This window comes from Diabrotica virgifera, chromosome 2 (assembly GCF_917563875.1).
Source record: "Diabrotica virgifera virgifera chromosome 2, PGI_DIABVI_V3a".
In the NCBI taxonomy this organism is placed as follows: domain Eukaryota; kingdom Metazoa; phylum Arthropoda; class Insecta; order Coleoptera; family Chrysomelidae; genus Diabrotica; species Diabrotica virgifera.
Genome location: NC_065444.1, coordinates 230,982,749 through 231,000,931, shown reverse-complemented (window position 1 = coordinate 231,000,931; position 18,183 = coordinate 230,982,749). Strand labels below are relative to the sequence as shown.

At 34.3% G+C, this 18,183-nt stretch overlaps 1 protein-coding gene across 5 annotated transcripts in view; it reads left to right on the top strand.

Moving 5' to 3' along the window:
- LOC126880481 (ATPase family AAA domain-containing protein 2-like) overlaps nucleotides 1–18,183 on the top strand; it is a 168,646-nt gene that overhangs the window by 74,935 nt on the left and 75,528 nt on the right. For all 5 annotated transcript variants that reach the window (XM_050644343.1, XM_050644341.1, XM_050644345.1 and 2 more), the window contains 4 exons: nucleotides 2,719–2,881; nucleotides 5,784–6,031; nucleotides 12,385–12,533; nucleotides 16,408–16,656. In XM_050644343.1, coding sequence (XP_050500300.1) covers nucleotides 2,719–2,881; nucleotides 5,784–6,031; nucleotides 12,385–12,533; nucleotides 16,408–16,656 — 809 coding nt within the window. The remainder of the gene's footprint in view (nucleotides 1–2,718; nucleotides 2,882–5,783; nucleotides 6,032–12,384; nucleotides 12,534–16,407; nucleotides 16,657–18,183) is intronic.

Genomic DNA, 18,183 nt, shown 5'->3' with positions numbered 1-18,183 from the left:
AGGACGACATTTTCTACGGTTATTTATGCAACCAAAATTTTCGAAATTTTTAATTATTGACCGAACTGTTTTTTTTTTGTCGGAATTGGGCGATTTTCAAAATCACGTTTATAAACGTTTGGCATGTTAATTATTTTTTTATTTTCAACCTTATGTGACAACAGCTTATGAACAATAGAACCTGAAATCTGAAATTCGACCTGTTGAACGCGAATATACGAAAAATTGAAGCAAATCATAAGGCCCGCCTAGTCTTTTAGGGAAATGAGGGGAATATTGCTGTCTGTCTAGTAAAGTTTCGCTGTTGTCACTCATCAATTTGTAAAGTCAGTGTTCTGTGTTAATTAATAAAGTAATTGATAGAATCGTTTAAAAAATAACAATTACATAACTACTTCATTTAAGTTTTGTTGGGACAATATTAATTGTCATTCGACAGTAAACTGTAACGGATTTAAATATTATTTTACGTTCAATATCCGACTAATATTTTAGAAGAAATGATATAATAGAAATATAGCAACACTGTTGAACTGTCAGACTCGTTACTTGACTGGAGTGGGGAGACGATCCACAACATGAGTGGATTGTGTCTCACTCGCATTCAAACAATTAAATATTATCTTTGTTCCACACACTGAATAACCCATAGGGTAGTTAAAAAAGTGCCGAATCTGTATGTACGAGTTTATGATGTACTCGATCGAAGGCTTTTTCATAATCTATAAAGCACATCATTATATCTTTCCTTTGATAATTTTGTGATATCTTTAAATTATTTATTTCTCGTGTCTTTAATTCAAAACTTCTCGTTAAGTTTTTTATCCATATATTTATGTTAACGTTACAGGAATTGTTACTACAGTCGAACCCGCTTATTGGAATAGCCTTCGTGCCAAGCAAAAATATTGATTTTCTCATTCTCCTAGCTCGCCTTAAATATGCTCTCTATGCCCTCTCCTTCGGTTTCCCCCAGTGGTGCTATGCGCCAACGCTGACACTCCTTCGGTCGCCTCGGGTAAAGCAGCTCATCGCTTGGCGAGGTATCATCATATCGTTACAAGTATGTATGTAACCCATTATCCCTCCTGTGGGCATGGGGTAGTCGAAAAACTTTTTCATTTCTGCCTGTTTTTCGCGATGTAACTCATCTGTCTATAGGTCATATTACCTTCTGCTTGGGTACTTCTAATCCAAGTTTCCTTTGGCTCTCCTTGTTTTCTTCCTCCTTGTGGGTTCCAATGTAAGACTTTCTTTGGAATTTCGTTTTCGCTGTTTCGTAAAATATGTCCCAGCAATCCAAACTTCCGTTTGCGTATTTGTTTTCCAATTTCCTCTTCTTTTGCTCGGGTCCATAGCTCTCGGTTGCTTATAACTTCGGGTCACCATATAATTCTTTTTAGGGTACGAACATGCCGAAGATACATGGATGAGCGCGGTGTAAGTCGCGATCGCGGTCGAGGTTTACATTGATGACGGGCAGAACATACCGAAGATACCTTCCTTTCAGTGTTCTTTGCGGTTTCCATATAATCAAAACTTGTCGCAACCTGATTACAAGAAATTAATAAATACACCAAGCGAATCTCAGGTGGTTTAAAAACCGCCAATAAACTTTAATTTACCACGCGATCAGCAGCTCGATCGCGATGTAAAACAAACCATTTTGTTTGGCATCGACATCGCTGTAAGCATCGATGATAGGTCGCGAGGGTGAACGGGTGACACATTCTTGGTATCTGCGATCTCCTAAGAAAATGAAGGTTTGTTTTGACATCGATGTAGCGACCGCGATCGCGACCACATCCATGTATCTTCGGCATGTTCGTACCATTAGACAAGTATTTATGAAAACCTGGAGTTTATTTTCTATTGTTTAGTAATTATTGTCCACGATTCTGCGCCATAGAGTACGACTGGTTTAACCATTGCTTTAAAGACTTATTTTTGTATGGGTTGTCAGGGTGCTTGTACGGCCATATCGCCATACTGGCATAAAGCATAAAAACGAGCATCGTGAAATGCTCGTTGCATAATATACCTACTATTACGAATCACAAAAATCCGATTATTTATTCGGTGCGAAAGTAGAATGGGCAAAAACAATTTGGATGTAGAAATGGTCTAGAAACTAGAAAGTTTCTAGACCACAGTTAGAAAGTTGTGAGTTCCAAAAGAACATTTATACCTGTCTTTTGATTTCGAGAAGGTATTCGACAACACGATACGCTTTTCGATTACCTGCGAGCAGCAGGACTTTACCGTTACGATATAAGACTGTTAAAATACTTATATTACAATCAAATAGTCTCTATCCAAATTGGGGATAGTCGTACTGAAGAACTATCCATCGAACGTGGAGTACGACAGTGTTGTGTTTTGTAACCCTGTCTCTTTAATCTATACTCTAAAGAAATCTGTATGGAGTCCTGAAATGTTACGTGTGGTCTATCCTATTATATATTTGTGATTAGTGATTTGTCTATGGTGGTATTGGGTATATTTGTGATTTGTCTATGGTGGTTTGTCACCTATTTCATATTACCCACTATAATTTTTTTTTAGTTTTAATATTGTATTGTCAGTTATTAAAACCAAAGAAGATACATTAAATCAAATCACTTTTTCAATTCATACCGCTTTTTAGCAGTTGTTCTTTCTCTATTTTATTTATTAATTATTAATCAGCAATCGTTTATACTTACTTTACTATTTCAGTGCAACAGTCAGTCTTGAGAACCAGGGACATAAGAACTAGAACAAGGGACATACGGACACGTGACATACGAACACGTGACATGAGACCAAGAATGTTTAGACCCAGAATCCGGGAAAGATCTTCTAGCTCTAGTGATTCGTCATCATCAGATGTTCGACGAGGGTACGTATAATAAATTGCAATAATAATTATTGTTCCTTAAATTGTGTACACTAGACCAGCGCTTCCCTAGTTTATTTGTACCGTCACGCCCTTGGGACTTTATCATTTTTTTACGACGCCCCTCAACCCAGCCCTTAGAAATACTTACCAATTTTAATACTAGTCTAGTAAGAGGTTATCAGAAAAACACCATTTGAACATTTATAATTTGTATTAGAAAATAGCAACAAAATCTTTGAATCTTTGAATTTAATAAGAATCTAACTTCTACTTTCGATACTCGAAATTTTTTATCAATTTCTACATATGTAATTTGAAATAATAATAACTCCTATTCTTAACGCATTAATACTACTCTTAAATTCTACTTGAATTCAATATAAACATGATACGGTCCTAAATCGAATTGTTGATATGGGAATGTCTCCCTTTTTCTTAAAATGCCCCCAACGGAGGTTGGCTACTACAATTACAACCTCTTCTCTGCCTTCAGCTGTTCTTATTGGCTGTTCAAAATTTAAACCTGCCAATTTTCAGATGTTTCTTAGCCACCATAGTCTTTTTCTTCCTAGTCCTATCTTTTCCTCGATCTCTCCTTTCACTATTAGTTTAGCAAATTGGTAATTATTATTTCTCAGTATGTGGCCTCTCTATTAAACTAAAAAGATTGGAGCAGAAAAGAAGAGCAAACCAGATAGACGTCAATCATTTATGTAACCTGGAGGTAAAGGAGGAACTGCAAAGATGTATTAATAATAATTTGAAAATATTTCATGAAAAAGAAACATCTCAGCCAACGAACAACATAGATAAAAAATGGCAAAACGTAAAAATGGCGATAACAAGTCCTACGAAGAAAATTCTGACTAAAGAAAAACCAAAAATAAAGTAAAGATGGATGACTGATAAAATCCTTCTTCTCATGGACAATCGGAGAATAATGAAAGGAAAAAAACTAACAAAGGTATGAACAAATACAGAAAGAAATCAAAAAGAAATCAGAATAGCAAAGGAAGATTTTTATAAAAGAAAATGTGAAGAAATAGAGCAATTGCAGGCAAAACATGATATTTTTATTAATGTACATAAAAAAGTGAAAGAACTTGCAGGTACACAAAAACGTAAGCAGCCAAATACCCTGTATAATGTCAACGGAAACATAATAACAGAACTAGAAGAACAGTTGAAGACATAGAAAACTATGTTGAAGAACTCTTTGCAGATGATAGACAACAATCTGAACTAAGTAACATACAAGGAGACGAAGGTCTCCTTGAATGTTAAACGGTGAAATGAATGAAAAACGGTAAAGCCCCAGGTCCAGATGAAATACCAACGGAAATCCTTAAACTGTTAGAAGAAGACTCGATCCACATTTTAGTTGAACTTTTCAATAGCATTTATACATCAGGAAAAATACCACCAGAATGGCTTTTATCCACCTTTGTTATTATACCAAAAAAGATGAATGCCAAACAATGTAGTGATTACCGTACAATCAGTTTGATGAGTCATGTACTGAAAATTATACACACTAGAGCACACAGAAAACTGGAAATAGACATCAATGATACCCAGTTTGGATTCCGAAATGGACTCGGAACAAGAGAGGCGTTGTTTGCACTGAACGTTATGTCTCAAAGATGTCTTGACATAAATCAAGATGTATTCATGTGTTTCATAGATTATAACAATTCCTTTGATAAAGTGCGGCATGATCATCTAATCAGACTCCTGGCAGAAAAGAATTTAGATAAACGAGACATCCGACTAATAGCAAATATGTACTACAATCAGAAAGCAGCAGTGAGAGTAGAGAATAATACCACTGAAGAAATTGAAATAAAGCGAGGTGTGAGACAAGGGTAGAAGAAGTATCGAAGTATGTGGCCTAGGTATGTTTTTCTAACTTTCACTGTGTTGAATAGTTCTCGTTCCTTGCCTATTATATGCAGCACTTGAAGCACTTCTTCATTTGAGTTGTGCGATGTTCATGAAATCTTGAGGATTCTCCGGTAGATTCACATGTCACTCCAATTTATTTACGGTTGATGTTTTAAGGGTCTACGTTCCAATTGCATAGAGAAGAGTCCATCAGACTTACAATCCGACAAACCAGAGCTGGCGGGTGACCTAGCGCGAAAATACACAATACGAGAAGGTCACCCGCCAGTTCTCGCTTGTCGGATTGTACCATTTTGATAAACATCGTTGAATTTCGAGTATTATTCGAGAATCATATAGCCGTCTTTTGATTTTTTCGAAAGATTTTCTGGCCTGTTATATTCTTAATCTTATTTCTAGATCAGGGTTTAGGCTGGTATCGATCCAACATTTCAAGTACATAAAGTTGTTGACCCGTTCTAAAATGTGCCGGTTTATTGTGCAAGGTTGAGGTACATTTTGGTTTTTGGTTTTTTATTACTACTTCTTTAATACATATTTTTGTAAATTACATTTAAATGAATTTAGTACTTACTTGTGTGGATGAAGTGCAATTTTGGTATCCTATGAAATCTTCTACAGGAGAAGCTTGAGGTTCTGAATTGGATGTGTTCATTTTATATCCATCTTATACTATGATTTACTTTTTTCGGTAATTTACGATAATATTATTTGTAATATGATGTTACCTTTTGAAGTAGATAAGTAAAATCAACTCTATGTCGAACCGAAAATAACTCAATTTGTAACTTAAAATTCTACTACTTTATACTTCACTATATTTTTTATTCTTGGCTATAAACTGTTTATAAACAAAATTTTATTGGAATTTGTCTGTTTATAGTAGTGATTAAATCTTTAAAAATTCGCGTGGAACTTTGAAAAGCGTATTTAAACTTTGACAGTTTTCTGACGTTTTTTGCTTTTTAAATTATGACTTTTGTATCTTTTTTTATAGTAAACCACCTAAAAGTCCCCATCATTCTAAAACTGAACGAATGAAATCTGGGGCTGGAGGATTTAACAAAATTGTTCCAATTAAGCCGGAAACGTTGGATAACAACATCAAGTTTAACAGCATTGGCGGACTGGATAACCATATACAATGTTTAAAAGAAATGATACTTCTTCCCATGATGTATCCAGAAGTTTTTAAGCAGTTTAGCATTCAACCACCAAGGGGTGTACTCTTCCATGGGCCTCCCGGTATGAAAACGCAACAATTTTCATTCAATACTACTTATTTATGAATAATATCTTATTAAATATACACTGCGCGTCAGAGAAAACGGACCGCTTAATTCTATATTCTTTTATAGGTATATTTCTCCATTTTCTTTTAATTTGATTTATCCTAATTAAATCACGTGTACTGAGAAGCTAAACCGAGCCTGCAATATAAAGAAATCCGTAAACCATATTAAACCACAAAATTCGCAGAATTCATTGATTACGAATCAACGAAGCTTCGCGGAAATGATTGTTTTGAGAACTGTGAATTAAAGAGTTTGTATTGTAGCGTTCTAACCCTTTCAGACCTGACTTATTCTCTGCGGAAAAAAAATTCTATTGAATCTTCTTAACGGAAGATTGTAATTGTGTAAAATCACATTTTTGCCAGAATGTCCATTGTAATGGACATTGGGACTATAATAAGAATTTAGGAAAATAGTCACATATTATATTTTTCTTAAATATGTTAAATTTATATCAAGCAAATGTTAATTAATTTAAATGAAAATTTTTAAAACAATTGTTGTTCTTCACAAAACATAAATGTACATAATTTTTCACGAAAAAAAAAAATGAATTTTCCCTTTACCCCGAACATTTTAGCATCTGGATGCTTCCCTTTTGTTATCGTAATCTGGTAAATGATCTATTTATATTTTATCTATGCGTATTTCCTTCAATGGTCTAATTTCAACTCTATGTCTTTTTGTAGTGTGGGAAGAATTCTCAGTTGATACTTTGGACGACTAATGCTTCTTTTTATGGATTTTCCCACTTAAATTAGATTGATCTCTGATTGATCTTCAATTTGGGACAGCACATTATCAGATAATTTTTCTAATTCATCATCATCATATAAAAAGGACATTAAAATCTCTTCATCTTTTGGATTATCCGGGTTAAAATCTGAAATAAAAATATCAATATAGACCTGTTGTCCATTGCAATGGACATCATATTTTAATGTGTGTTATCAACAAAAAACATCAAAAAATTATCTATATTGAAAAAGTTGTATGTATATAAATTGATATATGTATACTATTGTATAAAATAATAAATAATATTTGATTACATATAATAAATTTACAACCTGAAGAAACATGATATTTACTTACCCTTTCCAGAATATGGTGAATTCGCCATGTCACACTATCTTTAACTGCATTTAACATGGCTATGATTCAAACTAAACTGATAATTATGTTTAGTAGTAACTGAGATATGCAAAATAAAAAATATGTAGTCAGCAATTTACAGGAGTTTAATTTTGTTGTACGACTTACGTAAATGTATGTCCATTGCAATGGACACCGGGTCTGAAAGAGCTAAAGAGTTTCTGAGATATTGCACTGGCCTCCTTACAATGAAGTGTATTTCTTAACAATGATGGAAAAACATCGAAAGTCTGTTCATATTGTTATATTGCTGGAAAACGGAACAGGCTAAAGACATGTGGCAAGACAACTAAATGTTAGTCGTCCAATTGTGCAGAAAACTTACCAACGATTTCTTGAGACCGGATGACGATACAGTATGGGCGTTCAAGGACCAGTACTCAGTGTTTCTACTGCTCTACGAAGGATAAAAAACGGGGTTTTACAGCTTCCAACCTAGCAAAGGGCCCATTACTTGCTGCTGCTTACAAAAGGTGCCTACTTGCATTTGCCCATGAATGTGTCAATTTTATAATAGACGATTGGAAAAAAGTATTATTTACTGATGAGGTTAGAATATCAATGTATGGTAAAGATAGTGGAAATAAGGTCTACAGAAGGGCTAGAGAGTAAGATATCGTATACCTGCTTCAACAACGTGTGAAGAGCTGAATGGTTCTCATTGAAGAATTGACCACTTTCCCCAAATGGGCATCCAAAACGCTTAAAGTTCTAAGCCAAATCGAATGATGAGAGTCATCCAGATTCGTGGTGGCAACACACATTATTGAAATAAGTGATACTTTCTTTCTTGACTCTACATATAATTCAACTATTGTTGTAACTGTAATGGTACATTAAAATTTTGAACACATTTATTATTTTCTCAAATTTTTCCTTGTTTTCCATTTGTTACTATGGTTTGTTTTTAAACCAGGAGAAGTAAACTAAAAAGACAGATTCACACCCAAGAAAGTCACTAGAAAAATCACATACATCTTCTTCTTCTTCTAATACATCTTCAGTAAAAAATACATCTTTTTTGTTTGGTTATATCGGCCTTCGAAAGTAATCCATGCATATATTATACTAATACGTCGCTAAAAAGTTCTAAAAACAACGGTTTTTTTTTATATAAAAGTAGACTAAAAATCTAAAAATTAAGGGAATAACGCAGAAAACACAAAAAATCACCAATATAACTTAATTAATCTATGAAATGCCAGTAATGTCAAAATTTCAGAAATGTCATGAGTGTCAAAATTTCATAACAGTGGAGTAAACTTGCCTGAGGTTGGACCAATTACAAACAAGCATTACGGCGCGGTAAATTTGAATTACTCCTCTTGGCTTAAAAACAGACCATAATGATTATGTCCGGCTACGTGCTACAAGAGTAACTGACTCAATACTCAATAGATTTAATTTGATATAAATGAAAGAAAAATAAAAAAAAAGAATGTGTGTGTGTGTGTGTACTTTGTACGCACGTAAGAAGATATTCTTCTATTATATAGGCAATTTCAACGAAGTAAATATACTTCACAGGTTATTTTTATTTTATTTAAAAATTAAACAAACTTTCTTATCTACCACTTTCAAAAAATTTTTATTAAAACAACCAAAAATAAAAAAAACATGAATCGCCCAGGATTCGAACCCGCGTCGTTCCAATCTCGGACCTAACGCCCTACCAACTATTCTAGCGAGGTCATTGCAATTGACATGTAAGTTTCGGATATAATTACACAACACGGCGTGTAAAAATGTTATGCCTACATCATCATCATCATCCAGCCTCAAAAGTCCACTGCTGAACATAGGCCTCCTCCCCTCGTTTCCAGCCCCATCTATCCTGCGCCGCCCTCATCCAGTTTTTATTTACCTTTCTCAAGTCGTCAGTCCATCTTGTAGGCGGTCGACCGACGCTTCTCTTGTCTTCTCTTGGCCTCCATTCCAATAACCTCTTCGTCCATCGCCCATCTGTCATTCTGGCTACGTGTCCTGCCCATCTCCACTTCAACCTGGCTATCCTCTCGATGACGTCAGTCACCTTTGTTCTTCTCCTGATTTCTTCGTTTCTGATTTTGTCTCGCAGAGTTATTCCTAACATTGACCGCTCCAATCTTCTCTGCGTGACTCTTAGTTTGGTAGCCGAGGCTTTAGTTAAGGTAAGTGTTTCTGATCCGTACGTCAAGACTGGGAGGACACACTGATCGAATACCTTTCTCTTTAGACATGTGGGTAACTCACTTTTAAAAGTTTCTCTCAGTTTTCCAAATGCTGCCCACCCAAGACCGATTCTTCTCTTCAGCTCATGAGTCTGGTTATCCCTGCCAATCGTAATTTCATGTCCCAGGTATTTATATCTATCTACGAGTTCTATTTCCTTCCCACCAATACTGATGTTCTGGTTGGGTACCAAATTTGTCATTATTTTTGTTTTTGAGATGTTTATATTTAAACCTACATTTTCTGTAGCTACAACGAGTTCTTGTACCATCTCTCTTGCCATACCTAGATCCTCAGCTACTATGACTATATCATCGGCGAAACGTAAGTTGTTTAGGTATTCTCCATCTATTTTTATTCCCTTTGTCATCCAATCCAAACTCTTGAAAGCATGTTCTAAGACCGTATTAAAAAGTTTAGGTGACATTGGGTCTTCTTGTCTAACCCCCCGTTCTATTTTTATGCGATTACTGTTAGTATGTAATTTGACAGTGGTTGTTGCCTGTAAGTATATTTTGTGTAATAATTTTGTATACCTATAATCTAGCCTGCATTCTTTAAGCGCCTGTAATATTTTGCTAAGTTCAACTGTGTCAAAGGCTTTATGAAAATCGATAAAAACTAGAACTAGGGGTTTATTGTATTCCACTACTTTCTCTATCAGGGTTTTTATACTTTGTAGATGGTCATTTGTTCCGTAATTTTTTCGGAATCCTGCCTGTTCTCTTGGTTGATAAATCTCTAACTGTCTTTCCATTCTCTTAACTATTATTCGCGTAAATAACTTATATAAATGGCTGAGGAGGCTAATCGGTCTGTAATTCTCTAAATTGGCTTTGTCTCCTGCTTTGTGTAATAGAATCATAGTAGCGTTGTTCCAGTCTGTTGGAATATTGGCGTTGTGAAGGCAGATATTGAAAAGTTGTTTAATTTTTTCAAGTAGTATATTTCCTCCAATTTTTAGTGCTTCTGATACTATTCCATCTTCACCTGGGTTTCGATTATTTTTCATTTTCTTCAGAGCCTCTTTGATTTCTGATTTTGTTATATCGGGCATTAAATCCGATCCTTGATTTAATACCCCAGTTTTTACTGTAATTGGAGGTTGCGCATTGTCATCTTTTTTTCTTGATTTGTATAACTCTGTGTAGAACTCTTCGACTATTGTTAATATTTCATCTCTGTAGTTTCTTTTCCAGTTCTGTTTCTTAGTTTGTTGATTTCTATTTTTCCTTTTTGTACGCTTACGTTCTTCAAAACTTTCATTTTCTTATTTTGCTCTATTGCTTGTTTTGTTTTTTCTACATTGTAGTTTCTTATGTCTTTTCTTATTGACTTTGTGATAGTCTTATTTATTTGATTTAGCGCTTCTTTGCTGGAACTTGTATCTCCTTTCATCTGTCGTCTTAGTTCTATAAGGGTTTTAGTAGGTTGACTTAGTTTTTCATCTTTTTGGTTTGTTGGACAGTATTTAGTTTGAGCCTGTTGTATTGTGGTGATTATTTGCTTGTTCAGTATATTAATATCTGTTGTTGTTGTATCTTTCAATGTATCATTAATATATTTTTCGAACTCCTGAATATTAGTTGGTTTTACCCATTTCTTTGGGTGTTTCTTATTTATCATTTTGAGTCTTTCCTTTTCGATCGATATCGTTATTTTAGCTCTTACTAACCTGTGATCACTGCTTGTGCTGAACTGGTTTAACACATTTACGTCTTTAAATAATTCTTTTTTATTTGTTAAGAAATAGTCGATTTCGTTCCTTGTTTTTCCATCTGGACTTTCCCAGGTCCATCTTCTGTGTTTTTTCTTTTTAAAGAAGCTGTTCATTTGATAGAGATTGTTTTCCAAAAGAAAAGTTAACAGTTGTTTGCCTCTATCATTTCTGCCTTCGCTTCCAAAATTTCCCAATATTATTTCAGAGGGGTCTTCCTTGGTACCTATTTTGGCGTTGAAATCACCGCCTATTATTAAGAAGTGGCCAGGATTTTCCTTAATTGCACAGGATATTTGGTCGTAGAATATTTGGACTTCTTCATCTGAATGGCCTGTAGTAGGTGCGTATACTTGAATGAACTTTAGGATATATCTGGTGCTCATTTTGATGTTTAAGTAGACCACCCCTGTTGATATTTGGTTTATTGACACAATTCTGTTCGCAATTCTTTTGTGAACAAAGAAGCCGACTACTCCGACTGTCGATTCCTCTTCTCCTTTGTAGTACCACAGATGGCCTGATGGGAGTGAGATAAGATTCTCTCCTTTTTTTCTAACTTCGCTGATACCCACAATATCCCAATTCACTTTTGAAAGTTCTTCCTCCATTTCTTCGAACCTTTCTTCGGTAGAGAGCGACCGAGCATTATATGTGGCGATGTTGAGGTTTATATTTTTGACGCACTTTGAATAGGGTTGGTTTACACTGGTCGGGTTTGTGGCATTTAAACACCGTGCTTGCCTTGCATGTTGGTGAGTATTCATATTTATTCCCACGAGTAGCTGGGGATCGTTGTCGATTCCTGTAGAGCCCCGCGTACAGAAACAAGGCTAATGTTCAATGGGATTTCGCCCGGTGTCCCAAGAGCATCGTTAGCCTACATAATATTTTATTATTTTACTACAGAGAAACACAAATCCAAAAACACAAGAATTATAATAAATAACACATCTACTAAAAACACTAATATATTCTTTTAATGACTTATCTGCACGGATACAGATACATACATACCTATCTTGAAAGATTAGCAAGGAACTAGATACTGTCTGTGTGCGCAGGCGCGCAGATTTATGTACAATTTTACCCTCAATCGAATCGCCGCTAAAGAAGAATATCTTCAAAAAATCTTAAATTTTGTGGGCGTTTTTTTTCTGACGCGCAGTGTATATTTAATGATATTATTGTATAAACTTTTATATAAACCAATTTTTTAGGAACCGGTAAAACATTAATCGCTAGAGCGTTAGCTAATGAATGTAGTTTTGGGAAAAGGAAGGTGTCGTTTTTCCTTAGAAAAGGTGCAGATTTATTAAGTAAATGGATTGGAGAGTCAGAGAAGCAATTGCGACAGTTATTTGAGCAGGTAAATATTTTATTACAATACTCATTGTACCAGTTAAACACGCAAAGTTTTATAAAATATATCTTTTGTATTGGACAGATCAAGGGAGACCATTTTTGGAAGCCATTTGTTATGACCCGGCCTACTGCAGTCAATTGACTTCTGCAGTCGATGACTACATCTTCCATCTGTCTAACTTTCTGACTCAAATTTTAGTGTTAACGACTACTGACGTATACTCCGTCTAATTTACTTACCGTTGCACGTCATCCGCGTCATAGCCCGTGACTTCACATGATACCAACACGAAATATTTAGGCGGTAGGTGTGTTCTTTTTTAGAATTCATTTTGCCGAGTACACTAGCATTACAGCCACTAGACATATTTTATTATGTACGCGTAGAAATAATATTTATAGATTTCTATTAATGTTAACTTAAAGAAATACACAATAATATTTTTCATTTAATTTGTATAAATGAATTATAAAGCGTTTTTATGAAGCACATTTGTTCGGAACACACTGTAACTGTAATCGAACGAAGGTGATATTTTGGCATAATTTGGTAACATTTATTTGACAGTTGCGGTGATGACACTTCTTTGTTTTGTTTTTATTCTTTACTATAAGTATTTGTTTCTTTATATTTACTGTTTTTATTATGTACTTTAACGTAAGATTATAGCTTAATTCTTGTTTTCTATTTCTAAAGTTTTTATTTATTTACATTGAATATTAATTTGTTTTGCTGTATAATCCACTTTCCGCAAAAATTATGTGATGTATTTGATTTCAAATGAATTTAAGAATTTTTTGTAATTGTGCAACAATGTCAACTTAGATCTCTAACGTAAATAATGACGTGCAACGGTAAGCAAATTAGACGGACTGTAGCTGGACCTAACGAGCAACTTTACGTACCGACTTTAGCTGGGACCAACTTTACGTGCCTTCCGAAGCACGGGACGACTCAGTTAAATTATAAATTGAAAAATTTTTGGTGTATGTACCAGAATCGATCTTGTTAACGTATAAGTCCAGTCCATAATGGACTGGACTAATAAGTTTTTTTTAATTAGATTAATTTGTATTTTGATAACGATTTCCGAGGTGGTGACATGAACGTCACACATGAGGTATTTTTAATTAGAATTGTGGTTTATTACCATTAGGTGTTAAACCGACTGGAATGAGTTCAGGGAAGAAATACATCAAAGGGTAGACCTTAATATTTCTCTAATAACAAAAGATGAACTTGAATTGGCATTATACGAATTTACTACACTTCTCCAAGAAGCTGTCTGGAATGCCACTCCAGAATGTAAAGATACACAGAATAAAAGAAACAATCCTATTAATATAAGAAACCAAATTAAAGGGAAGATGAGACTAAGAAAGATATGGCAAAACACAAGGCAGCATCAAGATAAAATAAACTACAATAGAGCCGCAAGACAGCTGAAAAATACAATACTACAGCACAAAAACTCCTACATCGAAAATTATCTTAAAAATTTAACACCAACAGCAGATACCGATTATTCACTTTGGAAGGCCACCAGGAAATTAAAACAACCCAGTAAACATATACCAGCATTAAGAAATCCAGATGGCTCATGGTCGAGAACAGATCAAGAAAAAGCAGAGGCATTTGGAAAATATCGTGAAGAAGATTTTCAACCTCTACCATCTGTCAGTGCTGAAGAAGATGAGGCGATCTATGAAAGTCTAGCAACAATCCAACAGCCAAGTGAGCAAATTAAACCAGTAACAAAAAGAGATGTTAAAAATACCATTCAATATAGATTAAAAACCAAAAAAGCTCCTGTCTATGACCTTATAACAGGAACTATCTTAAAAGAGTTACCAGATAAAGGTGTAATTATGATAACACAACTATTCAACGCCGCACTAAAGCTTAAAATTGTACCAACGCAATGGAAAATTGCTGAATAATAAAGATCCATAAACATGGTAAACCACCTCACGAACATACCTCTTATCGTCCTATTAGTCTCTTACCGGTACTTGTTAAACCATTTTTTGACAAGCTATTAGCGACCAGGCTAATGAAGATAATAACTGATAATAATCTTTTTCCGGATCACCAGTTTGGTTTCAGAGAGAAGCATTCAACAATAGAACAAGTTCATAGAGTCGTTGATATAGTAAATAAAACTTTTGAGGAAAAAAAAATACTGTTCTGCACTTTTTCTTGTCCTCAGTCAGGCTTTTGATAAAGTCTGGCATGAAGGGTTGCTCTTCAAAATAAAAATGAACGTTCCTGATTCAGTGTTTACTATACTGAAATCATATTTAGAAGAAAGATACTATCTCTGTCAAGCATGAAGCAGATACATAAAAAATCTACCCTATACGATCTGGAGTCCGTCAAGGTAGTGTTCTGGGTCCTATATTATATTTAATATTTACACACGACATACCAACAAACCAAAATGCACTACAACATTCGTAGACGACACAGCTATGTTAGTCACAGATGAAAATCCCGCAACAGCTACCGAATCTCTTCAAAGGCATATTAGGAACCTTGAAAAGTGGACAAAGAAATGGCGAATAAAGATCAATGAATCAAAATCACAAAATAACGCAAAATATCGCCTTAGAAATAAATAACAAAGCAATTCCACAAGCCGAAATCGTTAAATACCTTGGTATGCACCTGGACAAAACTTTGACATGGAGAACCCATATATGAAAAAGCGCCAACAGTTAAACTTAAAATTTCGTAAACATTATTGGATACATACTTGGAAAACATCGAAGTTGTCTATACGTAACAAACTGTTGGTATACAATACAATACTCAAACCGGCCTGGACCTATGGGATCCAGCTATGGGGTACAGCAGCAAAATCCAACATATCCATAATGGAAAGATTACCATCTAAAGTGTTATGCTCTATAACAGACTCCCCATGGTTCGTGTCAAACAAAGACATTTATTGTGATCTAGAAGTACCTACGATCAGTGAAGTGATAGTTCAGTGCAGTGTTCGGTACATAAAACGCCTAGAAAGCCATCTAAATGCCCTGGCCATAAACTTGCTTGATAATAGTCAACAAACTCGCAGACTAAAACGTAAGAATCCACTGGATCTTATTTATAAATAAGTTTTATAACTCACCATAATTATGTTTATATTTTAGATATATGTATTGTTTGTAAATGTAAAATGTATGTTTGTATGTAGCATATTATCGGAATATCATGTTTGTTCCATACTAGAGGTCCAGTGATTAGACTGACCTCTCTAACGTCACTTTTTTTTACTTTAAACCCCAAAGGCGCTTATTGTCAGAATTTTTATAACTAACAGATTGCTCAATAAACGTTAAAAAAAAGTTAATATGAGAGAGGAGGGATTGAGGAGTCTCACCAAGCTAAAAACATTAGTTCAGCTGATTCCGGCTATTAGTACCATGTGGCCTACCAGAGTTACATATGAAAGTACATAACAGCAAAATGGGTGGAAAATATACACGTACACATAGGCTGGATCAACTTTTCTTACTTTTTAACTATCAGTAAACTTTTCCAATTGTTGATGCATGTTGAGACCTCTGCCAGTGTACTGCGAACACTATGCTATATTGACAAACCTTCCCACATGGAACCCGCATGAGCATGGAAATTGAAGCTGTAAGCAATTCATACTTGTTGTCAATAGTTACGGTTGGAATAGTTAACACTGTAAGGACACTCTTGTGTCCTGGATTTAAGAAATTATTCCAGAAGATGGATAAACATCGTCAATGCTGGGAAGGGAGGGAAAACTATTGTTTAGTTTTATTTTGTTTTGATTGCACAACAATTGATTACAAGAAAAAATTAGAAAAAGTCTAAACTAACTTTGAAAAATTTATTGTAGGCTGCCGAAATGAAACCTTCCATTATATTTTTTGATGAACTTGATGGACTGGCTCCGGTGAGATCGTCAAGGCAAGATCAAGTCCATGCAAGTATAGTATCAACTTTATTAGCGTTAATGGACGGACTGGCAGATCGAGGGGAAGTGATAGTTATAGGGGCAACGAACAGAATCGATGCTATCGATCCGGCCCTTCGTCGACCTGGTAGATTTGATAGAGAATTACTTTTTACGCTGCCATCTAAAACTGTAAGTATATTATGTTTAAATAGTTATACTACTATAATTTAAGTACCAACTATACACTGTTTTTAAACTAGGAGGAGAAAACTCAAAAGACAGATTCACACCCAATAATGTCACTAGAAAAATCATCAGATTCATCCTCTTTTTTGGTTGATCATGTCGGCCGGCTAGTCCAAGTGATGAAGCTTACAATAGAACAAAACCTCGCAATTTTTACAGAATGAATCGATTTGCTTAAAAATTTAAGAATAAGTAGTGGATAGTCCAAGTATCAAAATCTATATGATGTCGAAAGCCGCTTTTACCATGGGGGTGGTTGCCACCCCATCTCGGGGGTGAAAATGTTTAATTATATTTTGACCGCAAAAGTTGGTAAAAACATTTATTGTAAAAAACGTTTTATACATTTTTTTGATAAAATCAATACTTTTCGATTTATTCGCTATCGAATGTGTTAGTTTTATATCGCAAAAATCAATGTTTTTATTAATCAGTTTTCTGCTAATAACTCAAAAAGTTTTCGGTTTATCAAAACAACTTTGCTTAATAAAAATGTACCTTTTGAAAAAATAAAAAATCCTGTTTTTTATTTTTTTTTAAACCAATAGTAATCGAGCTATACTTTTTTATATGTTAGCTCTTCTTCGTCAATTTTTAAATATTGTAGATTCAAAGTCAGACAAATAAGTCAAAAAACTATGCATTTTCGAGGATAACTTGTTGAAACTAATTTAAAGTATTTAAAAATGTGTATCTCTAGAAATAAAAAAGGTCTCTAGCTCAAAAATTAAGTGACTTATAATGAAAAGAATGTCAGTCCCTATTTTTTTCAGCAAAAAATTTATCGGAAACAACCCCCTTATCACCAGCCTAATTAAAATTAGTCATTGACCCTATTTGGTCTTCTTTATTTATGTATTATTAATAGGTTCTAGAAGTTTGATCGGCTTAAAATTATTAGTTTTTAATAAAATAGAGTTAAAAGCGAATAACTAATTTTTGTAGTTTGGTAAAAAATGCCCTTTTCTTGGGAATAGAAAGATTAGCATCAGAGATAAGAAAAAAATGTTTAAATATGAAATTGTAGTTTATTTAATTTCCAAGAACTTGGTTTGCAAAAATTTTTCCTACGGCAAAAATTGAGTGAGCTATTGACAATTAAAACTTGTAATAACATGCAAAAACCACCTTTACCAACCCTTTCAAAGTCACCTCTTTTTGAGACTGAGGATTTAAAAAGGATTTAATATCAATAGCCTTATAGATCTCATAAAAACCTATAAAATTATTTATCACCAAACTTTCTAAGATAAAAAATAGAAAAGTTACGGTTCAAAAATCAATGTATTTAAAAAAAAAGAGAAGCCCAATTGGAAGCATAATAATGTAAGTTAGCGGTGTTTTTAGTTATTGGCCTTATTCATTCTTCTTTATTTATGTATTATTAATAGATTCCAGAAGTTTGAGTGGCTTATAATGATTAATTTTTAAAAAAATGGAGTTAAAAGCGAATAACGAATTTTTGTAATT